Raw genomic sequence first — 27,830 nt, forward strand, 5'->3', positions numbered from 1 at the left:
CCCCGCTGCTGGGCGGGGGGAGACGCCCCTGCGCCTCGCCGGCTCTCGCAGTATTTGCCGATTACCTGCAAATCGCAGACCGCCGAGCGTGAAAGCCCCAGCTCCTTAACAACGCGTAAATAATGGAGGACAAACAGGATGAGTAAGCGCAGCGGGCGGAGAGCGGGCTGAGCTTCACCCCTGACGGATCGGGGCGGCGAGGAGGTGAGGGGCAAGAGGCTTTGGGTGAAAAATTATCAGCTTTAAAGCACATCTCGGAGCTGACCGKGATCGGGGGACGGGGGTAAAGGGGTGGCCCACTCGAGGGCTTCCGCGGGACCCTACCAGGGTGTAAGGAGGGTCTCCCGGCACTGCCCGCAACGCCCCACCCCCGCAAAAAAAAAAAAAAAAAACCAAAGCGGGGGACGACGACGACGACCCTTTATTGTTAATATGGTTGTTGCCGGCCTCCCTGCCCGCCTCCCCGGCGGCGCTCCGCGGTGCCAGGATTTCCCTGCAGCCCGCCCTCCCCGCCCGCAGCGCCGGCGGCAGCGCCGCCTCCCCGCGGCAGCCGCTCGCCGCCCGCGGCCCGCGCCGCGCCCCCGGGACACGGGGCGCCGCCGCCCGCGCACTGACAGGCGCTCGCAGGTGCCGCGCTCGCCCCGAGTCGCGGAAGGGCGGCCCCGCTGCCTCCCGGCTCCGCAGYGGCGACGGGGAGGTAGTTCGGGAGGGAGGAGCGGCGGGGGAGCAGCGGCAGCGCYGTAAGTCGGGGAGCGGAGCGGGGAGCGGGAGGGCCGCCACCGCCGGGCTGCGCCTCCGGGACGCGGCACTGCCCCTCCTGACCTGCGGGGCGGCGGCGGGGCCGCAGCGCGCTCGCTCGGGGGCTGGGAGGGAGGGGACGCGTTTCGCGATAGTCAGAGAGAGTAACCATTAATGATCGTGTTTGGCTGCTAGGAAGGTTCATGCTCAAGCTATAGCTTAGAACGACASGGGGTGTTTCTACATCACTGAAATTCCGAACTGAAATTCGCCCGTATATAGGTTTAAATTTCCATCCCAGTGTATTTTGGCATACCTGATTTTATGCCCTTGCCTTGAAGACAGAAAACACACCCAGCCGACACCCCCCGATACAGGCTGCGCTTCTTTTTGTGCGGTGTGTSCCCTTTGCCGCGCCTTCCTGCGTGAGGCTGAGAATAACCGTGCGCTTGAGTGCGCTTCTCCTGCCCGGCTGAGGCTAGGGCTGGACCGAGGGCAAGCTTGGGGCAAGTCAGTGCCCGGTGTGATGCTGGCTGTCGAGCTAAGAGTTCAAGACGGGAAGTCAAATTTGAGAATTTGTGTTGCGTTGCGAGTGAAGAGGTGCGGGCTGTAGATTAATAAGAAGGACTTGATTTATTTTCAGTTGAAATTTAAAAGAGACCAAAATAGAGGAAGTAATTAATTTAGGATTTGCGTCACTGTAGATTGTTGCTATGTTTTAAAAATAGGAAGAAGACTTATTATTAAATGTTTATTGCAACAAATATGATTCTGATCTCTTTGAAAAATATCTGGGGGAGGGAGGCAAGGACTCATGCATAGACCATTATTTTCAGTTATATTGTGAGGTTGTTAGAATGTGACATGGTTCAGGAAAATGTAGATGAAAAAAATCAGGTTTTAGGTATGAAAATGCAAAGCTGAACAATTCTTTAGATACACACTACGAGCAATCTTATAATCCATGCGCCGTGGCTCAGATGTCTAGAGGAATGACAGATACCAAAAAAGGCATCATGATATTCAGTGCAATTCTAGAAGCAGAATTTTCTCCTTCCCTACAGAAAAGGAAAGCACATTTCTGGAAGCAAGTGACAGATGTGGCATCTCAGCAGCTGGCTAAACATAAAAGCAGGTGATTACTGTTGCAAGGATTTATTTTTTAAGTGTCTTGTGCTGGAAGGCTTCAGCCTTTTTTAGCATTAGCATAAAGATTTACTTGTACTCTATGGCATGTTAAAAATAGTCTTTCAGCAGAAACATTCAGAAAAGCAAGAGAAAACTCCTATGTTCGAGGCACGCCTTGCTTTGAACATTTGTTTTGCATTACAGCATGTGGAGGAGAGGAACTGAGCAGGTTCTTTGGTTGGTAGGATAATACTGAAGGGAATGATTTTTCCTGGCCTCAGCGTAAGTCAGCGGTATCTGGGAAGGAAACAATGGGTCCTATCTTCTCCTTAGATTAAAGATAATCACAGTTACAAGGTGCTCCCCAGAGAATAGTACATTCACAAAAGTAAAAATCAGGCTGCAGAAACTACCTCTGTGGTTCTGCCTCTCATCTGTGATTGGTAAAGCCAGCCTGAGTCACCAGGAGGTGGCCTGGGTGAATTTTAGAAAGGAAAGAGATGGATATCACCTAAGAGGCAGCCCAGAGCCACTCCTCCCCTGAGGCAGTGGCAGCGTGGGTTTACACCATCCCTATTTGACTGCTGTGGCTAAATGTCACATTGACTTGAAAGAGGCATCTAAAACTGTTCCAAACCACTTATATCGGCTTTACTGTAACCAAAGCCACGGTTCATGGCAAAACATGTTTTGCTCTCGGCTTTTCATAATTAGGTAGGCTGCTTTGATTTATAGTCTTTTAAGATGGATAGCTTCTTATAGAAGAAATTCTGGTCCACTGCCCAAATGTTGAGAAATAGTTTGGGGCAGAAAAGGGAACGTGCATTTAAGAGAAATACTTTCTGCCATGCAGAATTTGCTGTCAGGTTGTACCTTATTTCTTGCCAGGGAGGCTGAGGCCCAGGGGCTCAGCAATGCTCTCTGACCAGTTCTTCCTCCTGTTCCTCACCCTAGTTAACAGAATTGCTGTGGATCAGGTCACCTGATGCCTGCTTGGCCTTTCATAATGATGTAAAACACCACAGGCTTTCACCCTCCTGCATGCAAATTTTACTTTTTTGGAAACAAATGAACAAAGCCATTACTACTTCCCCTCCCCCCCTGCATCATGATTGCATCGGAGTAAATATATTTTCTCAAGATCTGAACCATCTCATGGAGAGCTCTCATTCCCCCAGTGGTAAAACTGAACTAATTGGGTTGTCTGTACGTAATAGCCCCGGTATCTCCACGGGTGCAGTGCTTACCGGGAAGGCAGTTGGCTGAAGGTGTGTGTTTGTTTGTTTGTTTGTGTGATAGCAAGGTGAATTCCCCTAATAAACTTAAGTCTGAACTTAAACGAGGATGTGGGAAGAATTGTGTTTGGCTCTTGGGTGGAGGACTGTTTTAAATGATTTCCTCTCCCCACGAAGCAGGCGGGTTAGTAGGCAGCAAAGGCGGCTCGTGGGTGCTGAGGGATGTGCCCGGGTAGAGCAGCGAGAGCACATTTGAAGCACCGCCTGCAGAGCACATGCTGTGTGTGGAGCCGGATCAGGTGCAACTACTGAGTACAAGCTCAGGTAAAGCTCGTGCTGAAGAAGAGACACACTTCTAGTGCTGTGTTAAAAGAAGGAGCATTTCCAGATGACATTCATGCAGATAAACATTGCTTACAATATTTTACAATGTTCTGTATTTACAGAACAATGTTGTTGAGCAAAGATGTTGATCCAGCGTGGTGACTGCTGGGAAGGTGAGTCTGATGGGAGCAKCTGGAACTGGTTGACAAGACTGACTTCCTCATAGTTCAAGGGTTAAATCAAGAGCCAGTAAAGCCACAGAAAAGACGCTGCCAAGATCAAATGAGATGATTACAAGTGGACAAAGCTAGCCAGGGTGACAAGATGTATTCATACCTTTACGTAGTTTCATTGATATTTGTGGAATAAATAGTCAAATATAAAAACAAACATTTGTCTTATGGTTTTACCATTAGTCAAGTCCACAAGAGCACAGTTAGTCAAGAATCTTTTTAAGCAACTGGTATTTTTCTTATGAGAGGGTAGTGAACTGCTGAATATATTTTACTCCTTTTTGTGTTATGCTTTTGTTTTCTTAAGGAGGAGAGATAAGCCATTTGCAGGCCATTTACAGGCTGAGCCTACAGTCAAGTAGCACTTTTAGTGCCTAAAGCTCTGAAAATGTGAAAGTTGATTTTGAGTATAGTCATGATCTTAGCTTTTTATGCATGACAATTTTACTGAAATGTATATTTAGCACAAGTAATTTGAATTACAGTTATACTTATCTTTGAAATTAGCAAGTTGTGCAATACTCTTAAAGCTTGATGACCTAGTGTCTCATGAATACCAGGGAGCCACATTAAGGCTTTCAACCCACACGGTGTGTGGTAAGACAACAACATACAACTYAACTATGCAAATTTTGTGTTCATGCTGGTTTTACTTGCAGTGAAAAATAGAAAAAAGTACACTGCTTTGATTTCTGTCATAAAGGTCAGCGGGGAACGAGTTAGATAAGAAATTAAATGGACTGATACTGAGTTTTTGTGCTTGGTCTCGTTCTGAATRAGCTAAATGAACTTTTCTGTGGTTACATGTAAAGAGCAGCTGACCTCCTGAAGAGATACARGAGCCGATGACAAGCTGAAACTAGGTATGACTTGCTTAGTCAGGTCTGCAAGCTTGTTTAGGTGCATTTACACAGCAATTAATTTTTTTAAAGTCATCTTCAAGAACTTTCTAAAAATAAATACTACTGCATGTCTTTGCTTGGAAGAGCTAAAATGTAGGTATATTTTTTCTGTCCCTTTGAAATACCAGATGTTTCAAGTCCCTTTCTCACTATTTTGCTGTAGAAATTTTGTATGTATCTGAGKATTTGTGTTGTGCCTTAAAACAAAGGAAACAGGTGTTGAGTCTTCATTCCAAATGTGGGTTTTTTTCCTTTTAGAATACTAGGCACTAGTATAAAAGCAAACTGTTAGTCTGAATTTTTTGTTTTTCCCTCTGTTAAGTTTTTAAGAMGTCTGTGCAGTATAACATTAAAGTCAAGCAAACCCAAACTGTAAAGCCAGTTATTCTGGCAAAAGGAAGTATCCATAAGTTGGCAAATTCTTGTAGAAAAGAGTGATATACATATATATGTGCGTTATGGTTATGTTGTTTCTCAAAGCCTTAAATAATATGTGGGATGAACTAGGTAAGCAGTAGCAAAAAGAGAGGATCTGTTTGAAATTCTGGGCTAAAGCTGAAGCTCCTGCTCTGTCACAGTACTTTTGGGTGGTGCAGATGGTGAAGGAACTAAATAATGATTGCACAAGTAATATAATCTTGGGATTTTCTAACTTTTTGTTCTCTTGAGTTTGTAACCGTGGTGCTCTATATATGATATTTCTAATTATGGGGTTCATAATTCTCAGTGATACTCTGCRAGGAAGATCAAAGGTACTTTGCTGCCACCACAGTCAGCATCTCTTAAGCATTTCTCCAGAGAGGTTGTGAAACCAGCTTTCTAGCCARCAGAGCTCTGTCATGATCTTCACCATGAGAAAGCCTGAGCCCTGTAAGAGTACAAATAATGAATCTTTAGTGAAGAAGAGGCTGATGGATCTTGTTGCTTTGATAAACACTTTCTTTGTTTCCCTATTCTAGTAAAGTTCCTTCATTTCTTTATAAGAAGGTGCTTATCTCAAACCATAAGGGTGTGTCAGTTCCTGTGTAATWGACAGGGTTTTTGTGTGGTTGTTTTTTCCTGTATGATGCACTAGTACCAAGTGATGTATGACAGGAACGTATTGCTAGTGTTACTGGGGACTTTTGCCCCATATTTACATTCTTGCATTTTTTTGTATATTTTTTCTCATCTTTTATTTGTATTCTCAAGAAGTGTATGGCAGCATTAATGGATTCTTCTCATTCAGAAAGCTTTTAAATTCTACCAAAAAAAACCCAGTACTTGAGTAAATTTGAACCTTAAAGTTCTTTATGACCCCAGAACAATTTTTTTTAATGTTCTTCATTCTAATACTTTCCAAATCTAACCTTCTAAATTTTATTCATCAAGATATTTTGATCAGAAATAAGTTCCATTCTTTATTCTTTCTTACATGTATCCCCAGTCCTATTTAAGTCAAGCCTGAATTGTGTATGTTTATATACATCTTTTTCATGAAGGCCTACATAACTTTTAGAAACGTCTAACTTTACCTTTTTGACTCAGGTAATATGATTCAGTGCATATTTTGATTTAGTTAAATTCTATTTATTAATGAGATTGGGTAAATTAGATCTGAAACTCAAGCAAATAGTAGTCCAAGGTCTGGTGTAGTTTAAGGKGAAAGTTTTGGGTTGTATTTTTTTTCCCCTTTGCTGTGCTCAAGACRAATGCCATAAATACCCAGTCATCAGTGTGACAGGATCTTGCTTGGGCACTCTTGCCACTGCTTTTAATGAAATTTTTTAGGGGAGTCGCCATCAATATTAACTTTTGGTATTTATTTTTGGATCGTCTGATCCAAAACTGTCTCTTGGGAATGAAAGCGTAGTTTCAGTTTGGTTAACATTTTTTTCCGGAGGATGGTTAGAACAGTCTTTTCAATGTTCAGTTTTCAARTGACAGCTTAATCAGTTGGAATTTYAAGAGCTCCCTGTCATTTGAAGCATTAATGTGACTCATTGGTTCTTTGAGAGTACATGTTTCTGTAACCACAAAGAATAAAAAGCAAAAGCATCCCTGACACCAGAAGTTGCACATGCCACYGCGAGGGTGAAGAAAAAGAAGATASAGGTTCTTCCTGTGTAATARGATGTAAAGGCCAGCCGTGCCATTTTCTCCCCAGTTGTCTTTGCAAGAGCACTTTCCTTTCGGTTTTCCATGACTTGTCTGTATTCATTTGGAGGATGGTATGTGGCTGTGTCTTGGTGTTTCCCTTTTAAGGATGCCTGGCGTCTGCAAATAATATTAGGGCTTAGYCCAATTTAAGGAAGGCTTGGACAGTAGGAGAGCTACATGGCAAGTGAAAGAGGGACAAGGAAAGAATAGTGCCATTAATTGTCCTGCATATCAGATGCAACTCACGTGTTTCTGCTTCAGATATCAAAGATCACTGCTCTTCATCAAGGTTAAGCTKGTTCTTTGCTTGCTCGTGCTCGTGTAGCAGATAGCCTTGGAATAATAACCACGGTTCATAAGAGGGTAAGATGTAATGTATCTGGGGGTCTCTTCTGCTCAGGTGTTTGAAAAACAGATGGGAATATAGGAGRGAAGAATAAGTAGCATGGCCATGTGTAGGCTGTATATATGGCATGCAGGATTGTACTTTGCTTCAGTCCAAACAGTTGAAGTGGAAGGTGAAATAGGAAGGAGGTGATGCTCCTAGCAGTTACAATTCTGTTGCAAAGCAAGGTACTCCTTGCCCCAAAAGGTGCAACAACCGAGGAACTGTCTTCTGTGAGATTTTGTTGTTGTCRTTTTATGTCTGCATAATTCTTGTTATACCAGATACCTGGTGTRTGATAAGGGTGTGATGCTACAGTAATACAAATTTGTTGTAATCCATTGCTTAGTTTGGTCATCCTGCCTAGAAGGCAACTGTAGCATCTAGTCAGTTTGATGAAAGCCTTAAATGATTTGCTCATTATTGTTATCATATCTGTTTAAATTGTTTCTTATTASTAATATGCAAAGTAATCAGTGGTACACAGAAGTCATACAGGCTGAATAGAAAATCTGTTGTTAGGAACAAGATAGTGGACTGAGCAGACCAGTAATGCTGCTGGCAGCTGCTCTTTTCTGTATGTCACTTCCCCACTTGCTTGGTATGATTTTAGTGGAGAGRAACACTGTATTTCTTCTGGTTTTGTCTCTATGTACCTTCAGACATTTTGAATACCTATCAGCCACTGGAGTCTTTCAGATAAGATCCCCTGAGGTCAACAGGAAAGACAACAAAGTAATCCATTTGATAGCAGTGGACTGCACAGCTCTCTTAAAAATGCATATTTCTAGTCCAAAGTTACAATAGCAAGATTCCAAGAGGGTTATGAATCCGGAGGAGTTCCTAAAGGAATTTGTGAGGACAAAAGTTAAACCTGCCTCTCCAAATGGAAGTGCTGAACAATCAAGTAATTTATCCTATGAATAGTTTTCATGTTTTTGTCTGAGAATTAATTTCACTGTCAGTTGTAGTAGTTATTTACCTTGAGACTACAACCATGCCTCTACTTTGGCAGGGGCATGTGCATTGGAGATAAGGTATTTTGTGGCATGGTATAACATTTGGATTACTGGGACATGCTCTGACAGCTGTATATGAGGAAATGACAGAATTGTTGTCTAATTAAGCAGCAACAGGGAAGTTGGAAGCTTTTTGACACTGCCTTTGGTATGAGCAGTGTATCCATCCAAGTGTAAATCTTTAAGTCATGTCTGAAAATACAAAGCTGTTATCTGCATATAACTGGAAAATCTGTGAGGAAAGAAGCAGGCTTCAATGCCTGAGTGAACAATCTAAACATGAAAATTTTTCTTATTGCTAAATTCCAACCAATTTTCCTGCATCAAACCTGCATAAATGCCTGTGTTCCTTGCATCTATGCATAAATCTTAATCCCCACATCCAAWGTCCTCCATCTCTTGGTTCCACATCCCTGGTTCTTATGCAGARATTCTGTCATTGATCTGAATTTGGGTTGATGGTTATTCCTGCCAACTGAGTTGTTTGTGGAGATGGAGCAATGTAAGCGTGAATGCTGGTATTTTTGATAGAGAGGATTTCAGAAGATTCTAGGTGGCAAACACTAAAGCTACTGAATCTGGTAAAAATTACATAGTTTAACACCTTAAAATTGCCTGTCCTGRTAATTCAGAATGACAGGAAAGATACACATTCCCAGGTACAAATTTTAAGGTCAGAACTAGCTTTTAAGGTTAGAACTAGCTTTAAAAGTACAGAAGTGCCAGAACCTATTAGCAATGTTGTKGATTTWGACGAATTATGTRTCCTTAGGAGTAAAGGGCATTATGGTACAGATGGGGAATAGTGGGGAATAGAAATAGATCATTTTGTTTTATCTCATTAAAGAAACAGTTTAAAAACTTTGGTTGAAATTCTCCCACCTCCTTCTAATCCTCCCAACAAGYAAACATATACAGATGGCTGCAGAAGAGGATAGAAAATCTTGAATGGCAGTGTCAGATATTGATAAACAACTCTGAAAATAAGCCTTAAAATGGAAGCTTCCAAGACAGCTGAAGTGTAGGTGGACATGTTAAAAAGGCGTCATCTGAGAAATTGTGTGTATTCTTTCTGTAATAAAAGTGATATCTGTGAAAGTAGGAGCAGCTGTCTGTGTGTATGTGTGTGTACATTAAAGATCTGTGACTGAAATGGTACCAGATGATTTTCAGGTACTCTGATTCTGAGTGTTCTTCCAATCCATCTGGTGAGGTAGCTGGCATTAGTTACCAGGCTTTCAAAATTTCAAAGTTTGTAGTTTTTGTATAAATATCCTGAAAGTACAAATGTGGTCCGAGAGTCAAGTTTTACAGTAGTGACAATATATAGGAGATGTGAGTTRAAAAGAAGTTAGTTATACTTTCAAATTGAACAACCATTTAATTTCTTTAGATTAAAAGTGAGTGGAGCCACATATATTTTTTTTAATTGTGCTTTTCTTTAAAACTGTATGTCCCTTCCCCACTTGCTTGGTATGATTTTAGTGKAGAGGAAGACTGTATTTCTTCTTAAAACTGAGTATCTGTAGTTGAACATGAGTTCTGCTTGGTMATGGATCTCAGATACCCCTTTTTAGACAGTTGTACTTTAAAATGTTAATTTTTTTTTTTGTTCATTTTGAACAGGCTAAGTTGCTGTGAAATGGGTGCACTTTTGCTTGCACAGTGTCAAAGTCAAMGGAAAAACAGTATTTAAAGCTTGCAGATCTCAAACTGTTCATGGCCATTTGACAGGAAAGTATTTATTTGGTTCTCGATGCAGGATTTGAAGTAGTGTCCCACACAGAGATCTACTTCTCTTTCTTTTCTGTTTTGTGCTGAAAGATGAGGACTTTCCAAACACAACAGTTTTGATGAAAGCTCTGTTTTGATAATTTCCAGGAGATTTGTCCTTTTAACCTTCACAGTCAACTTGATGGCCAAGGAAACACARTATGTGGACAGAAAGGCTCTAAAAAATTATTATGGCTTTCCCTAGATAAAAATGCTTTTCCAAATATTTAATTCTTACAAGAAATGCCRTGAATTTAGGGGGAAATACTGTTCGTATCCTAAATGATAGAAGTCAGAACAGATCACTTGGAACTTGTCTTATGACAAGCTGTAGGCCTTTCCTGAGTTGTTACCCAGTTCTGTGTTAGTATGACTCCTGGCTCTGACTAAATTGTTTGAATTAGGCAATATTAATTTCTTGGAAAAAAAAAAGAAAATTATTAACAAGGATTCAAATAGCAGAAAATCTATCAAAAGCCTGAGTAAATTGTTCTTGCTGTTACAAAAAGATATGTTTACCTTAGTACTTGCTTTGACTACCTTCAGTCTAGCAAACTGAAGCTAGGTCGTTGGACTTGATYTTAAAGGTSTTTTCCAAACTTAACAATTGTATGCTTCTATGACATGTAAGTGATAATATCWGTCTTGTGTCTCTTCTGGAACTTTCTTTTGTGTAGTGATATTYCCCTGGAATTGTGGCTACAGGGACTGGACACGGTGATGGCCAAATACAGAATAACTGGACCTTTCTTTTCCCTTGCCAGTGTCCTCTCATGCAGCAGGGAATTGCAGTAGTCCCTTATGACTACAATTCAATATGAGGTTCACCCTGGTTATCTCTTCTGACCTCTTATTACCATTTCTGAGCATRATCTTCTTTCCTGAAACTGTGGGCTGTATGATTTAGTCTTCCATTTTAATCTTGAATGCATGGCTTGGGCTGCTGTTAAAACTGAAGTGGCTTGCTGACCTTCAGATACCAGGCTGAAGTGGTTTAACCCAACAGGCAGCTAAACAGAGCTGCTTGCTTTCCCCACCCAGTGGGATTTGGAAAGGTTTTGGGAAAAAAAAGGGTAAAATTCGTAGGCTGAGATAAGGACAGCTTAATAGGACAGAAAAGGAAGGGATAATAATAAAATAATTAGATGTACAAAACAAGGGATACACAGTCCAGTTGCTCACCACCTGCTGACCAATGCTCACCCAATTCCCGAGTAATGGCCACTGGCCATCTTTCCCCCAAGTTTATATATTGACCATGATGCCATATGCTATGGAGTGTCCCTTTGGAAAGTGGAGGTCAGCTGTTGTGGCTGTGTCCCTTCTCAGCTTCTTGTGCTACTCACTGGTGGGTGTGAGAGGATGAAAAATCTTTGCCTTRGTGTAAACATTGCTTAACTGGGTTATTTCACCCTAAATCTAAAAGATTTATGTATCCTTAGGAGTAAAGGGAATTATGGCACAAATGGGGAGTAGAAATAGTTCATTTTGTTTTATCTAATTAGAGAAAAGTTTAAAAACTTTGGTTGAAATTCTTCCACTTCCTTCTAATCCTTCCGATAAGCAAACATGTACAGATGGCAGCRGAAGAGGATAGAAGAGGAAGAGCTGTACCAGCTACCAGGAAGAAAATTTACTCTATTCCAGCTGAAACCAGAACACAGTTAATCAAGGTCACTCKGTCCTTTATTTTCATTATCTGCCTTTTGATTTTTTTTCCCCTTGATCCGCAGTCTCCCAGTGCAGATCATTGTAGGGTTGTTCTTCAAATGCAATGGGTAAATTGAAGAGAAATAGTTTAAGGAGCAGCGCCTGGCAATGCAGGCTGCAAGTCCTGCTGAGCAGAAAACTCACTCAAGTCCTAATGCCCATAGAAAAAAAGCTACAATTTCTCTTTGTAACATTAGTCTGACTTGGGGGTGGCACTGCTTTTTAGGGCCTACAAATAGAGATTAGGCGCTGTGTAAGAACTCATAATTGATCTGCTCTGAGATCCCATGACAGGAAWAAGAAAGGGTATTCTTTTGGTTTTCAGTGGATGTACGGGCTGAAAGAACTGTATTGCAAGTTGCCTGTCCTTCCATTGCWGATGTACCAGTTTTGTATCTTGTAATCTATTTAGTAAAGCAAGATTTTGATTCTGATCTGGCTTGCAGTAGTTACAGCCTCAAATAATTACACTGATTTAATTACTTTTGAAAGAGGAAAAGAGAAAAATGTAAACTAGTGACTCAAAAAGTTAATCTTAATTGTTTTTAAAGCTACCAGCAAAGTGTTTGAGCGGGGAGCAAACGACTATTTACAGGCACTGTAATAGCAAATTACAGAATTTCAATGGGAAGCTCAAGAATATGCTGTCTGAAAAAAACGAGTTAAAAAATGTCTCTTCTGCCTAAGAAAGGTGACTAACAAGAGGTATTATAAGGGCATTTTATTCTTTATTAGCCTTAATCAAGTCCTAAAGCAGCACTCAGTTTGTCTGTTGGATAATCAATCACTGGGAATGTAATAATGCAAAGTCCAAATGCAAGTTAGATTAAGAGTATCTCTGGATTTTTTCAGGTATTCATAATTTTTTGTTTTTAAAATTGAGATTTTGCTTTRAGATGTAATGTTTTTTCAGCCTGTGTTAGCACACTGGTGAAATTGCCTGCCTTGTTTCAGACAGTCTGAAGCACTCACTTTGGGAGGTGTGAGCTCAATCAGCAGCCATTAACCTGGGAACCTGGTGACTATAAAAAGTTAACTGTTCTCTTGCAAGCTGCTAATGTGTTGTATTTGGAGCAGCTTTTTCTTTTCACTGTTGTTTGCACCTTTTTCCTCTTCCCATGCTAAATTGTTTCTGCCTTCCCACTTTTGTCTTCTCAAGTGAATGGGCTATGGTCTTTTCAGGAACAGAAAAAGTTTAACAGCAATATCTGTGGCTGGATTTTTGTTTAAAGAGATACATATTTAATTTGAATTATTGTAGGATACACCTTATTTAGTGCTGTGTTTTGAGAGAACAAACAACAACAAAATCTCATTTTCCTCAAGGATGTGGTTTGACTTAAGAAGCCTATGACTATAGCAGTAGGGGTGAACTACTWTTAACATTGATCTTTGTAGCTGTTGGTGAACAATTTAATACTTCCTCTAGTAAGGATTTTCTTGGACTCCAGGGAAGAAGCCCACATATGCTACCCACTGTTTCTGCAGCCAGAAGGAGCATACCTGTGGTGAATCCAGGTAGCACCCGTAAAGAGGGAAGGCCAGTTGGGCAATATTTTCCTTCTAGAAATTACTGTACATGTCTTTTGCTGGTACGTGTTTCAGARTGTTTTGATTATGGTATTTCTATTCCTTCCCGAGGGAGCTGTATCCAGAGAGGCTGTGGAACAGGCCCTTCATTATCCACTAATTTCTTGTGGTCTAGTAGTAAAGCAGCAACACTGAGATGTTGATGCCCTATTCAGATCCAAGTTCCGTCTTAAATTTCTTGTGTTGTATATTGTATATAATATAATTTATATATGTATTTCTTGTGTTCTCTGCTGTTGTATAATTCAGGGAGTTAAAGTTTGTTCCTTGCCTGTGTTTCTACTGTTCAATCTCTGTYAAAAGATCTGTAAGAGAAGAGAGCCACACACTGTGCCTTAAATTAATGCAATCCTGATGCATGGTTACAGTATTGTATGTTGTGAGTTTTTTTTCTGGATATGATTTGGATTTACACTCAGGACAAGGAAATTGACCTCAGTTTTTCTTCCTTTGCCTACACTAAGAAAATCAGGAATACCTGTCCACCTACTTAGGTGGCTTGGTTTTTGATCTCTTTACATTGGTTTTGTGTTCTGAGTTGGTGTTGTAGTGTTTGTTGTGGTTTTTTGTTCTTGTGTTTTATTTGCTTGATTTCYCTTCCTCCCCAGCAGAAGTTTTTGTCAGCACTATAGGCGTGTGCCCTGTACTGTACGACATGTCAACTTTTCTTAAATTTTTGAAGGGTGGTAAACCACACTAAGCAACATATTGCTCCTCCCATGGTTTGAATTTTGACTCCCTGGAGCTTGTAAGAGCTATTAGAAATTTGTTATAAATAGCCTGCAGTAAAGGTAGAATTTCATCTTGCCTACTTATTAGAGGATTAAGTAYGTAAATATGCCCTTTACACAGGAAAGTAGTTCCCAGAATGATTTTCTTTCATTTTTCTGCCTACATGCCTCTGCATTCCATACCCGTTGTATGATTTGGTACATGAAGGATTTGCAGCATGTGGTAGCAGCTCATTCTTGGTTAATGCCGAGGTGCATCCATGGCTAAAGGGATTGCTGCACCTCATTTCTGTGCTGCTAGTTGTATAAAGATGAATAGAGCTTTAACAGTCCAGCAGCAAGTGTCACAAAGCAATATAAAGCCTTGGTATATGTGTGCTCTGTTTCTATCAASTCTGAAGTAATTACTGCAATCTGGATAATGGGTAGGCTCTGTATATTTAGCTGGTGTTAGTTTAGTCAGTCCTAAACAGAAGTTTTACCTTGTGCAACACTTTGCTACTCCCACCTGTCCCCCAGTACTCTTTATAATGTGAGGGGCAAAAGGGTGAGATTACTAAATGGTGAGCTGAGGCATTACCAAAAAGCCAGGTGGTTGTTAAATTTGGATTTAATTTGGCTGTCTGTCACCTGGTACAGGTTTCCTCAGTATCCTGAGAGTGGAATTTCACTACTGATTAGTATTACATCTATGGACAATGGTTTTGGCAATGGATTATATATTTAATGGTCAACTTCAGGATCTCTCTTCCCTTTGGTCTCTCTTGTTGGAAGTGCCATAAGGAACAAAGTAACTGGTGCTGAGGAGTATATTTAGCAGTTACTTGGCATTTGTAAAGGAGTGAAAGAGACCTGCAAATGTAGGGCTCTCCTTCTGAGATGGGAGAGAGGGAAAGGAGTTGCCTTGTTGACTTGATGATCTTAAGGKCTTTTCCAGCCTAAATGATTCTGTGATTCTATCTGGCCTGTGAGGGCTGAAGAGAGGTRCAGCTGGGTGTTGGCATCTGTTACCTAATGTCTAGCCTAGTTTCTGTTGAAATATCTGATTAATTTTGGGGTTTTCATTAATGTGGGTTTTGGAACAAATTAAATGTGACCGAAGTCCCAACAAGGATATGAAATTTGTTTTCTGCTGAAGAACTCTTTATACAAATTAAGASCAATTTGCATCATTAAGCGCATGCTTCGTTCAGGCTACCCAACAGGACAGAACACTGAGACAGAAGTTGCCTCATGCAGCGCTTTTCTTATAAAGGTGAGAGCCAGTTTAGCCCAACTCGTGCTTTGGCCCATTTGTGTGTCCTTTTACAGCATTACTGGGGAGGAGGTAATTGTTTTAAGTCAGTCTGAGTTACGGTGTGATCCTTTTCAAAAGGTGCTTATATCTTGCGTTTCTTTAGATACTAACTAGCAATTGGATATTCTCCTCCCTCTCCCTAGGCACCCTCCCAGGGATTTACAGTGTTTTAAAGGTGAGAGGGTTTGTTCGGGTTTGAGAACTCATCATAAAAAGTCGTAACCTGTTTCTCGTAACAAAGCAAGTTGTTGTTTTGGTTGGTGTTACACCACTGTGTTTGTCAGTGTCGATTTATGTCAGGCTTTAAATAGGATACTCTGCAATGAGTTTGTTTTCTGGTAGTTTGTAATCCTTTCAGGCCAGCTAACATTAGCTAGCGGCAGMATTACCGTGGCTGGCTTTCTTTTGATCATGCACAGCCCTAGTCAGGAAATGGGTGAGGAACATGAGTCATGATTACATTACCCTAATGTGACTGCCCACTRGAAGTCTTCTTTTTGCCGCCAATACGCCTTCCCTCGACACTACTTCTGAAAACAMAATGTCCATTTTGGATCACTTTGAAATATTGACCTTTGAACGAAGAGATTTATGWTCGCTTGCAGTCTCGAGGCAAAGCTCTAAGCAGGAGCCCCTGCAGAGCACAGAGAGAAAACGAATGTCTGCAAAATGCTTTCCCAGAAGTCTGCGAAGGACAGGACTTGACTTGCAGTACACTGGGTCTGCTGGGGTTCACTGGATACAACATGCTTCCCTGACCCTTTTGTTTATTCTGTCATATTGCCCGCACATGCAAGCTCGAAGTCCAGTCTTCCCTTRTGCACGGGCTGTCATCTCGTTCACCATTTGGCTTAAGCTTTGTCTTGGAGCTGTACTTATCTTTTGAAATATGGTTGCAGTAATGGGAAGATAGRTGATGAGTACTGGCTGAGGTAAACCCTGGGTGTTGAGAAGGTAGCTTTAGTGGGATTTGAGACTAAAATTTTGAACAGTTTTGAACAGTTTGAACAGTATTTTGAACAGTTTAACATGGGATACGTGGGATTTAGAGTGTGAAAGAAGTATCAGCCTCTAATCAGTAAACTGGCTTTAGCACCGAATTGCCACTGTACTTTCTGAATATTTAGACAGTACACCTCTGTACAAGTGCTGAGTATATTAATTTCTTTCAAATTAAACTCATTAACTCTGCCAGGTTTCAAGAGCAGTATGTGAAATATGACTATTGGCACAATAGAAGAAGTTTTGTCAATTGAGATTTAAAAAAAATAAGTTTGATCAATTGAGTACAAGCAGCTCAAGCTAACAGAAGCAAATGTTTGGGGCAGAGAGATCTCAGGAGGAAGTGGTGCCCCCTCCACTGCTGTCCAGCTTGGTGCATCCTTGTCAGCTGGGGCATGTTGCAGGTGTCACTGATGTGCTGCAGAGCAGCACCAGAATATGACGTGTCTCCCAGTTGTCACTTATTCCTCCAGATTCTTGCCTCTGCTCAAATGGTGCCTTCAAATAGTGGAGCTGTTTTGCTGGAAGTAGAATATAAACTCACAGTGAAGATGTAATTTCTATTTTTTTCCTTTTGTTTCATGTAAGGGTGATAAACCAGTTACTTTAGCTGTACTAACAATATGCTTGAAATTGAATATAGATAACAAATTTTTTAAAGCTGTATCAACTCTGTGTTTTCAGTCCCATTTCTTAAAGAGGGCATGTGTTGAACAAAAAAAAGAAGTAATTCAATGAGGGTTTTTTAATCTATTGAAGCATTTCCTTTCTTCAGTCTACCGCAACCCCATAATCTTTGATCTCATCTTGATAACCGTTCACCTCTCTGAAGGAGGCAGAACTGCAGCAGAGCAGAAGATTCATCCTTCTTCTATTGAATAAAAAAATTAGTCCTCTGCAACTTTAGATTTTTCTGTATCTTTCCATCTCTACCTCATTGTTAGTTTTTGCATATAGAGGGCTCTCTGGCTTTCAAGTTTGTTTTAAAACTAGTTTATCAGCCACTTAAAGATGGTCAATACTTATTTAAAGTGAAACACTCTGAGAATTGAATAATAGAACTGGTRATTATGATATGCCTGTGTCACTTGTGTGTTTCAAGGAGACGATATGGAGTATTTGACTTAGAGAGGAAGCATATTTGAGAATTGGAGGTCAGGAGTTCAGGGCAGGATTTTGTGGGTTTGGTGGTTGGGTTTTTTTTTTAATTGAAGCCTTGCAGGATCCTTGTATTTTAGATTGCCTTTTGTCAGCAGCTAGAAGTTAAAGAAATTTTAAGCTAAGGATCCCTTCCAAAAATAGTGTTAATATCTTAACTATAGTTRGAAAAACTTAATTTCCGTGTGACAACAGTCGTGGAAACCCTAAGGCAGAAACAAGTGGAACTACAAAGCCACTTTTGCATCAGAAGYGCATAAAGTCTGGATGTAATTCCATGGGCATTTTTCCTTGCAGAAGAGCTGGTTAAGGATTGCCCATTCCTTCTGCCGGAACTCCTTGCTTTCTAAGAGTGGTGTCTCAAGAGACAGTTTAGCTATTGAAAGGACTTTTTACAACAAAGTAAAAAGWAGCAGCCTCACTCCAAGCCTTGTGATTTTACACACCTTTCCTAGTTATTTTTCACCTTGTATGCTGAGCTGGCCTGTAAGGGGTCAAGTGTGTGCACAGTAGGGGGGAAGGAGAGAATGCCTTTCTGACAGCAAGTTATATCGGGCTCAGACTCTCTTGAAGCATTGCCATCCGGCAGCTGCAGCTGTTGCTAAGCCTGCCCTGTAAACTGAGTCAGCGGGGAGAACTGCGGCTGTGACCAGTTTGAAGTGTGGCTCGTAGGTCCGTCTGCCTGCGGAGGGTACAAAGAACTGCGGTGTAGAACCAGGAAACAGCAACGAGGAATGAGGAAGCCAAGGTGGAAACTTCTTAAACCGGCTTTGGAGCAAAGTTGGGCTGAGGAACTACACTCCTGTATCAAAAGAGAAAGCCATGTATGCTAACGTGCTCACAATCAAAGGGTGTGGAGTGTGGATTCATAATCCATTTAAACAAATCTGAGTGCTGCTGGCTGACATCAAAAGGGGCAGTTGAGAGTTCAGCTGGAGCAGTTAGTCAGGCTTTTAGGTGGCACATTGGCTCAGGTTGTAGGGGTTATTTTTTTTTGGTCCCATTTCATGTTTTTCCTGTGGCTGAAGAGAACTGGTGGCCGTTTTTAAGCCCGTCGATTTTGTGGTTTATGGGTTGTGGTTCCCAGCTATTTGCTCGTCTGCTGTGTGACTTTGTAGGAGATGTGTGACTGTGCTTGAGCACGCAGTCTGACTGAGCATAAGCTCCCCTTGGCTGGCTGCATGAGTTAAGGTGCAGCTCTYTGTACTGACATGCACCTCTGCCTAAAGCTGCATGGGCTTGCTTGGAAGCCAATGAACTGTAYGGAATTAAATCCATATATATAAATGTACCTGCCAATAAAGCTAAGGAGAAGGTAATAAAGAGGGACCTGTTTCTGTCCATGAAGCTGAACAACAGAATACAGTCAGCTCATTAAATCCCTGTCTCTGGAAAAGAGGAGAAAAGAAAGGAAGGGTTTTATTGTTCTAGAAAAGATGCTAACTTTTCAAAGCTGAAAGCAAGATGTGATTCAGACCTGTTGGAAGGTGAAAGAAACTGCTTGATACAAAAGACAGAATGATTTAAGATATTCTAATGAGTGGTCATTATCACAGTTGCAAAAGCAGACTGTATAAGGCATTTAATTTCATATTGCATCACAACCAGATTTTTCAAATGTTAGTGCTCTACAGTGTCATCAAAGTATGTATTAAAACATTTAAAATGTCAGAGCAAATGTCAGAAATAAGTCAGCATCAAAGAGGGATGTATTTCTACTGAAACAATGCTGAAATCTATTTATACAGCATTGGGCTACATAATATTTTTATGAGCAGCTTGTAAATAAGTACAAAATTGTTGTAGTACAAATTTGCAGGGATGTACATTGGTGAAGAAGTATATTGATGAGGAAGATGGAGAAAGCTCAACTGATTTATTCATTCACAGCAATGTTTCTGTTTCTGAAGTATGGCATTGTGATTTATCCTAAATAATATAAATCCAGTTTGTTTGCTGGAGAATTCTTTATCCTAAAGAATATAAATCCMGTTTCTTTGCTGGAGAATGATAATTTGGAAAGCCTTACCCCCTCTCCCACCCAAGGAGTAGAGTCTTACTGGACAATGTGTAATATGAGCACTRCCACTGGCTGTACTGGCAAAATATGTTGATTAAATTAATATATGTGTATATTGATCCTAAAAAAAATTAAAATTGAGATACTCTGAACCAGTAAAAYGCAGTGATAACAACTATTATATTTTTCAATATAGTTTATTCTGCTTGAAGAACTTTTTTTTGTTATACCAGCGCAAGAATTCTTAAATGGTTTGTAATATAATACTACCCTGTAAATACAGTAAAATTCCTGTTCTAAGATGGTGAGAATAAGAGCAGAAGTATGATCTTGTTTATAAGCAAGGCAGTGATGGGAAGAAAGAASTGATTTTTATCTTTATACATGCTGTTAGGGAGAATGATATTGAAATATTGTCACTAATTCTCATCTGCTTGGAAAAGGATGTTAGAAAATTGGAGGTGGTTCAAAAGAGAGAGAGGGAGAGACATATCTGAAGGCTTAGAATTATTCCCCCACTATCACCACATGAGGAATTCCCCCTGTTCACTTTGATCAAGAAAGATGACGGAGAAAMAACTTGGTTAGTGTTCAAGTACATTAACAAGGATGAAGGTTTCTGGTTGATAAAGAGCATTTGTAATCTTAGACTGATAAAGAACAAAATAATAACTGGAGACTGAGGCTAGCTGCTCAAATTAGACCTCTTTTTTTTTTTTCATCCTCTCAAACCAGGTCGGCTCTCCTTTGTTTCTTTTTCTTACAAACTAAAATAAAAACTCTTAAAATAGATTAATTACTTCATTCATTCCAGTACAAAACACAAGTACATTAATGGTTTAATGTTAGTTGAAAGTGTTCTCTGGTTAACATGATTTACRCCAGCTCAATCTGTTTGAAAGGGTGCTAAGTAGGGGAATTTAAAGGAGTCACCTATTGAAAGTAATTTCAAGAACTTGTTTTTATTTTGTTTGTGGATCTAGGTTTTAGGGAGGGAGAAATGGAAGATACCTGGACAGAAAGACATTGTATGCTGCCTGTCCCTGTCTGTGCTTACACTTAGTGGCAATTAACACTTCTTCAGGTGGACAGCTCACTGCTGGTGTACTGTTTGTCTTTGATTTATGTAGGAAAAAGTATTTTATAGCAAGAGAAATTTAAAAAGGTATCCTTACATGATTTTTCTTACATTTCACTTGCCCTGTCAAAGAGAACTGTTAATTTAATAATACTTTGCTTTTTTTAAAATTTAATTCTCCACAGGTAGAATGCATAAAGTAATTAATTGTGTTCATCAGGGCTCAGATTGGAACAGGAACTATGTTAGGTGCAAATTCTCTAATAATTGACCTCTGTAAAGTAAATTAACATCTGWAGTCTGCATGTATGGGGAATTTTTAAGAGGAGGGTGGACTAACACCTTCCACAACTAGCACATGACATCTCTGTCTTTTCAGGACAGGGCAGAAATTAATGAACTGCACCATAGGGTTGGGTCCTCYCTTGACCAGTGTTTCTGTAGCTGTGGGAGTGATTTGGGACTTTTTTTTTCCCCTTAATTTTCTAAAAAGTGTATGCGGTAACACAATGAAATCGGTTAGATTCGATCTGGAGAGTCAGTTGACTGCAGTGGAGAAAATTAGTTGACCTGAAATGCATTTAGCCTGACTGTTTCTATAAAGTAATTAAAATTGTAACTTTAATCAGATAGGTGCCCATTCTTTGATGAAAGGAGAAGCAAAGGAGACAAGGACTTCCAACCTGATCAAGGAAAGTTGACTTTAATACAGATGAAATCAAAGGCTCTGGCTCTTATAAACAATGTAAGTTTAGATAAACAGTCTGGGGAGAACTGTTAGTACCTGATGTGGTTTAAAGCTGCTTAGAAGGAGGTGGCTCTATAAGGGGAGAGCTGGTGGCTTSGTCTAGAAGTGGACAGACTTGTGGCCTCTTGTCTTCAGAGTCTGATGGTTGATATAGACACCTAAGTCCCCAAGAACATGAGAGGTAAGCTCTGTGGTGCATCATCTGATGTTTTTCTTGTACCTGAGGACTTAGTCAAACTGGGAGTTTGTTTTACTGGCATTCAGGAASTGTGACTGTATACTTCAGGCCCCTGTTACAAAACCAGTAAAAATGTGCTTTACACTTGATGTTGTTTCAGACATAGTGGAAGTAACGCCATTGACAAGGATGTTCTTAGCAGTTTGTTTGTACTGCTGAAAGCTACTGGAAGCTAAAAMCTAAAATGAAACCCTGAAGCCTAATTCCTCTATGCTTGCAGATACTTCATCATGTGGAAAAGTTGCAGCTGTTTGTTGTGCAGTTTGTGTCTGTCTTTTGCTATGTTACTGTGCTTTCATTTGGGCATTTAGATACAGACTCAGTTTTCTCTTACTGACTTGCTCCAGAAGGTAATTCAATACTATTTTAAATGCTTTAGAAAGGCCTTTCTCTGAATTTCACGTGCTTCTAGTCAGTGATGTGTAAGGCAGAGCMTTTGCAAGGGATTGCCCTGTAGAAAGCCCATAGGCTTCCCAGCACACACAGTTGCTTCTGGCTCTGCTCTGTGGAAATGTGGTTTTCTTTCTATAATTTCTTTGCTTAAGGATCTAGGTCTCTTGGGATATGTGCTCAAATAAAAGTTTGCACCTTGACCCCTATTTGTCTCTGGCTTTGCAAGTTTTGCTGTTGAACTATTTGYTGATAGTCTGTCCTTTTAAAATGGGCTGTGGAATAAGCTAAGGCATCCATGGAAAACTTTGAGCTCTGTGGAAGGTGATGATTGCTGAGTGGACAGAAGGCGGATTGAGAAGTACCTCTAAAAATATTARTCTTTGTTACCAAGCAAAACACTTATATGAGAGTGTGAAGTGATAGGAATGAAAATGAGTAAGTGCTACAGCCAAACTAAAACTTTAATTTTCACTGAGCCGAAATTTCTCTGGTTTGGCTCATGCTTGGATCTTGTTAAGAGAAGGATATCTTTTCAACTGGAATAAAAACCCTTTCATGTTATTTTTCTCTGAAATTAACATCTTCCACTATAGGCTAGCAGTCCAGGATTGTGGATTTCTGGTTTTCTGGTAATTTCTCATTTAGCTTTCCAATTTGGCTATACAGTCACTTAGTTACTGAGCTGAAATTAGTCAAAACAGAGACTCTTKTAGCAGTAAGATCAGAGAAAGGTCACATTTTAAGACAAGGCGAAATTTATTGTGGGCTGATACCAAGACTGCAGTGTGTTGTGTCCCTTCTCTTAGCCCATGTGCACTTGGGATTCCATTAAATCTTGTTGAGTGCAGGGAGTGTGTTTAAATTCTTGTGAAAATTTTGTGGACTAATTTTTTAGTTCCCTAGGATTTGACCTAGTCTCGTTAAGCATTTCTTCATTTGGCAGTTTGATTTATATATATTTTTTCTTTCTAAAAGAACTACTTTATATATATATGTATGTATGTATGTATGTATGCAGATGTGTGTATGCTATATGTTGTATCTTGATAGAAGTTCTTCCTTAATTGCAAATTAAATATAAGTAAAAACAGTATTTTAGGCTAAGTTAATATTTATTTGTTTGAAGAAGCTTAAAATCTGTATTCCTTTAGGCAGTAGTTGACACAGAGGATAGGTATGCAAAAACAACATACAGTTCTTCTGAAGCCTGTGTTGTGTTGTGCATGGAAAGCCTGTCCATTGAGGAGGGAGCCCTTTCATTTAAAAAGTGTAATTTGCAGATCTCCATTACTATGGCTACTGAAATCTGCAGTAGAGTAGCCTTTGTTTACAGCACAGAAAATGATGCTTGCACTAATCATATAATTGTGAAATTTCTTCTCTTCAAATAKAAAGTCTCTTGCACTGGCCAAATAGAAGGCAATGCCTTCACAATTAAAGGGACTGCTGTATAGAGAGGTATTAAAACGCTCGAGAGTGGAGTCTCCTGTAGTCTCCTCGCAGGCAGTGTGGTTTTACACTGCCCCTTACTGGGGCTCTCGCGTAGTGCAAGAACTAAAGGAGATCCGGCTGCCCAAAAGTTTGCTCTGCTTTCAGTTTTTGTACTTTTTTTTCCCACCTGAGCTATGAACTAAATAAAATAGAGTGCTTTTCTTGTGGGTCAAAACTCCCTATTTATCTAAAAATTATTTTACATTTTTCTTTTTACTATTTCCTGATGTTCAGCTGTTTCCCTCTGTCCTTCAGTGTTTTTTAAACCTCCCTGTGTAGTTTGGTGATAATGGTTTTTGATACACATCCTAACTGGTGGAAGCCATGAAAGCTTTGAATGAAGTAACGTTTGTCTTTCATTTTTAAATAGTGACTAACAGGTGTGACATTGGACCACACTGTCATTASATTGCCATTCATTCCAAATTAAAAGACTGAAAGAATGAGAAATTAGAATCAGAGAGCATTTGCCCTGTTATTTCTGGGAAGTGAGATAGAGCTGAGTCCACTAGATAAACATAATACAACCTTACTATTCGTCTTTGTTTGATTATAGTCTTCTTGGTAGAGTTGAGAACGTTTTGTTTATTTAAACGGGTGGCTTGGACARAATGATGAACGGTAGAAACAATGTACTGAATTTTAGAGTTGAAAATTGCGATGTTGATCTGAGTWATGAGTTCTGTTTCCGTTGCAGAGTAGACATCTTATTAAGGAGTTAYTTTGTGTCTTGCAGTACTGACATGGAGTAAATGTAATGTGAATCTGCTACTATACTGTAGATCCTACTGAATTACCATTTTGTTGTGTAGAAAGAAGCTTTGAAGTGCTTTTAATTGATTGATGTGATCAATTCTATTTTCAAAATTGATCTTAAAAGTATAAAATGCCCTCATAAATTATTGAACATTGAGCTTATTTTGTATTTCAACTTTAATCTRTTTATATATGATGTATTTTGTGGGGGGAGGGCTTTTCAACATTTTTGAAGTGTGGTAGATACCTGGTGGGAATCAAAAACCCGAAGCACTGACCTGGCTAGACTCCCAGCTCCCCTTGTGATGCACAGTTAAGTACCCCACTGTAGGAACTAATTACTGCGGTTAAAGGATTTGTTAAAAGGCTTAAATGCTTCTTGACAACCTGTGTGTGTAGYCATACAAAACTGAGTTTTAAACCTGGTCATTTGTACTGGGCTTAATTTGGTGAAGGAAAAAACCTTCCAGGGCATRGATAAAAAGCAGCAACAGTACAGACAGCTTCCCTCCCCTTATGGTATAGAACAGTCTTTCTGTGTAACAGCTGTAATCTCCTTTACACAGTGAGGGTGGTGATGGACAAAGGGATTTRTAGCTGAGTATTCTGATGAGGCAGGGTGATCTGTGGTGCATGGACTTAATAGAAGAAAGTATAAAAATGTCCAAGGTGAAAAAATGCATTTATTCTGAGATTGGTTACAAGGGTTAGGAACTGGCACTGTAAGGAAGGAAATGTAGCATTAAAGTRTTGACAAGGAGTGTTTTTCAATAGTTTGACTTAATAGCCTGTTAGCCCTTGTCAGCTCTATCAGGCCTGTCAAAGACCACATTCTAGTAGTACAACACTGTTAGCAAAAACTGTTTCAATTGGTTGCACAGAATGACTCTGAATCACTGTGGCCTCATGGTCTGCATAATTCATGAGCTAGACTATAACTAATTGCTATGAAGAATTCACATAGTCTGAAGAATGTAGTCACAAGAATCAGTCTCCTCTAAGGCATATGTGTTTGGACATTCCTAACAAATTGTGAAGACYTGGACTAGCTCTTTTTTCTAGTACTTAAGACTATCTATTTAAGTGGGCACAGATATTGGAAATGTTATTGGTGACTGTGAGTGTTCCAGCACTAATTGGAAGTATCTGAGTACTTACTTAATTATCCAGTTATTTAATTCAAGGGAGTCTACTCCATATCCTAAAAGGTTTCCTGAATGACTCTGTCAGTCTTCSTGGATCTACCAAAAGCTTAATGTTGGATGTTATAAATGTGTCTCTGCATGTGCTCTCAAAGATCAGCATTTTGAATGCCAGAATAAGGAGAAGAAAGATTGAGATAGTGATATTTATCAAATGAATTGTGCTCAGCAACTGTGTCTAAAAAACTCTGACTTCAAAAAAACCTATGGAGTCAGAGAAAGGTTAGCTAGTCCTTATTAATCTGAACCCTTTTATCCTGCCTAATGAAGGGMAGCATCATCATCAAGCTAATCTGCAGGCTGTAACTGTCAGTACCATTACTAATTTTGAGGTTTGGTAAAAACAAGACTGAATGAACCATGAAAAATAAATTAATGATAACCTGATTTTGTATCCCATGCAGGTTTTCTCAAGCTGTGGAAGTAGCAGGGCATTTRGTTGCTAACTGACCCCAAAACTTGTGCTCTGCCTTGCGAAGAGCTGACGTGGCAGACGTTTACCTTCACATATTCTACAGTTCTCTGTATCAGAAGARAGGGACTTCGTGTGCAAGAGTGGTTTGAGGTGACAATGTAACATTGCTAACGCTGAACGTCTCCTGACAATAATTGGCTTTGTAAGAGGCTTCTTCTTCCCTCACCAATTTTTTTTTTTTTTTTAAGAACTACTTCTCTCAGAAACTACAAGCAAGATGCCAGCCAAGACACCCATCTACTTGAAAGCTGCTAACAATAAGAAAGGGAAAAAATTCAAACTAAGGGATATCTTATCTCCTGATATGATCAGTCCTCCACTCGGAGATTTTCGTCACACCATACACATTGGAAAAGAGGGACAACATGATGTTTTTGGAGACATCTCATTTTTGCAGGGCAACTATGAGCTATTGCCTGGAAATGAAGGTGAAACCAGAACTAGCCAGTCTGGTATCCACAATGAATTCTTAAGAGCAAACAGCACTTCTGAATCCATGTTTACAGAAACTCCATCACCAGTGCTCAAAAATGCTATTTCCCTTCCTGCCATTGGTGGWTCTCAAGCCCTTACATTGCCTTTATTGTCACCTGTGACATTTAATTCAAAGCAAGAATCCATCAGGTCATCAAGAAATCCTAGGCTTAGCTGTGAGCCAGTCATAGAAGAAAAACTGCAGGAGAAAAATAAAGAGATGGAGGATGAAGAAACATACAAAGATGATCTATGGGAACAAAATGGTTCTTCTTCACATTTTACTAATGGTAGCGACAGTCACTCATCCAGCTTTTCTGAACGATGCACTGATTGGCAAACAGTTGATTTGTTGGATGACAGTCGGCTTTCATGTGAGCTAACCAAGACAAAGACTAAGTCAGAAGAATCCCTTTCAGATCTTACAGGCTCTCTTCTCTCATTACAACTTGACTTGGGGCCCTCACTTTTGGATGAGGTCCTCAATGTAATGGACAAGAATAAATCTTAGAACTGGTACTCCCTTGTTTCTTTATAAGTGATTCACTTAAACAAAAACAAACAAAAGACCACAGTACAAGAGTAAGACACTTAAAAATCAGCTGTATTTGCAGTTGTTTGACGGGTTTTCTAAAAATATTCTTAAAATACTATTTTTTTACCTATTGTTTTTCATGATTTTTATTACACTAAATTCTCATATCAGGAAAGTAAATTTAAATAAAAWTTTTTCAGCAAATACAAAATGTTTTTAAGTACCAGTATTAATGATCAGAAACTTAAGAAACTGCATTTGAKGATGATACTGATTGTGACATTTGGTTCGTTCACTTCTACAGGTTTCTGAATATTTGAGAATCTCTTAATGTCAGAAAGGAGACTGATACTAATTATTCACTTTTATAAATTATTACAGTATCACTTTACATGTAGGCCTCTTTCTGGAACCTTGTGTTTGAAGGTTTTATAGAGTTTTTCTTCGTTTTCCATAGTACAATTTCTGTTATAACTATTTTCTCAGTCTTATACTACCACTATGAATTCACATGTGGAATAGTTTGAAGGCTTTTTCAGCTTGAATACCTGGTCCAGAGTCTCAGCTGCTTTAAATGAGTATGCACAAATTTACAAAAGTTGAGGCTTGGGCCCTGACATTGTATATGAAATGTTATGTTGTAAACAGGTGACACATGCAAGATATTATGGTTAAATTATTTTAAAAGTTGAAATATATTTTCGTGTGCATATTGGCTTTTTACTGCAGAGCCTATACATACAGTATCTCATCAAAATAGTTGCTTGGCATTATTGGTGCTCTTCAGAAAATTGTATATTTGTGTGTTTGAAGAGAAATATGTATTACTAGTCCTTGCTTTTTTCTTCATTTATTTCCACAACATGCTTAAACTTGCAACTGATTATTTTAATTTTTGAAGAAGGCACTGGTTATTCACAATGCTAGTGATGTGTGCAGCAACAGCCAATGTTTGCGAAATGTGGATCCTTCAATTCAGTACCTACATGGATTGCATAAATACCTTGTGCAATACAATAAAAAACCCTTTAAATTGCTATGTCTTTGTGATTCACT

The 27,830-nt window shown here is 39.7% G+C and overlaps 1 protein-coding gene across 3 annotated transcripts; it reads left to right on the plus strand.

Moving 5' to 3' along the window:
* The first annotated feature begins 28 nt into the window (after nt 1-28).
* Nucleotides 29-27,811, plus strand: CDC42EP3 (CDC42 effector protein 3). Of its 3 annotated transcripts, XM_057383655.1 has the most exons (3): nt 571-740; nt 25,695-25,855; nt 25,954-27,811. In XM_057383655.1, the coding sequence occupies exon 3, from the start codon at nt 25,983-25,985 to the stop codon at nt 26,748-26,750; it is 768 nt and encodes a 255-aa protein (XP_057239638.1). In that variant the 5' UTR covers nt 571-740; nt 25,695-25,855; nt 25,954-25,982; the 3' UTR covers nt 26,751-27,811. The 3 variants fall into 3 exon arrangements, with proteins under 3 accessions (XP_057239636.1, XP_057239638.1, XP_057239637.1); XM_057383653.1 differs by lacking the exon at nt 571-740 and adding an exon at nt 29-204 and having other exon boundaries at nt 25,695-27,811; XM_057383654.1 differs by lacking the exon at nt 571-740 and adding an exon at nt 1,856-1,873 and having other exon boundaries at nt 25,695-27,811.
* The last annotated feature ends 19 nt before the right edge of the window (nt 27,812-27,830 follow it).

This window comes from Malurus melanocephalus, unplaced genomic scaffold (assembly GCF_030028575.1).
Source record: "Malurus melanocephalus ecotype Western Australia unplaced genomic scaffold, MMel_1.1 scaffold_649, whole genome shotgun sequence".
NCBI lineage: Eukaryota > Metazoa > Chordata > Aves > Passeriformes > Maluridae > Malurus > Malurus melanocephalus.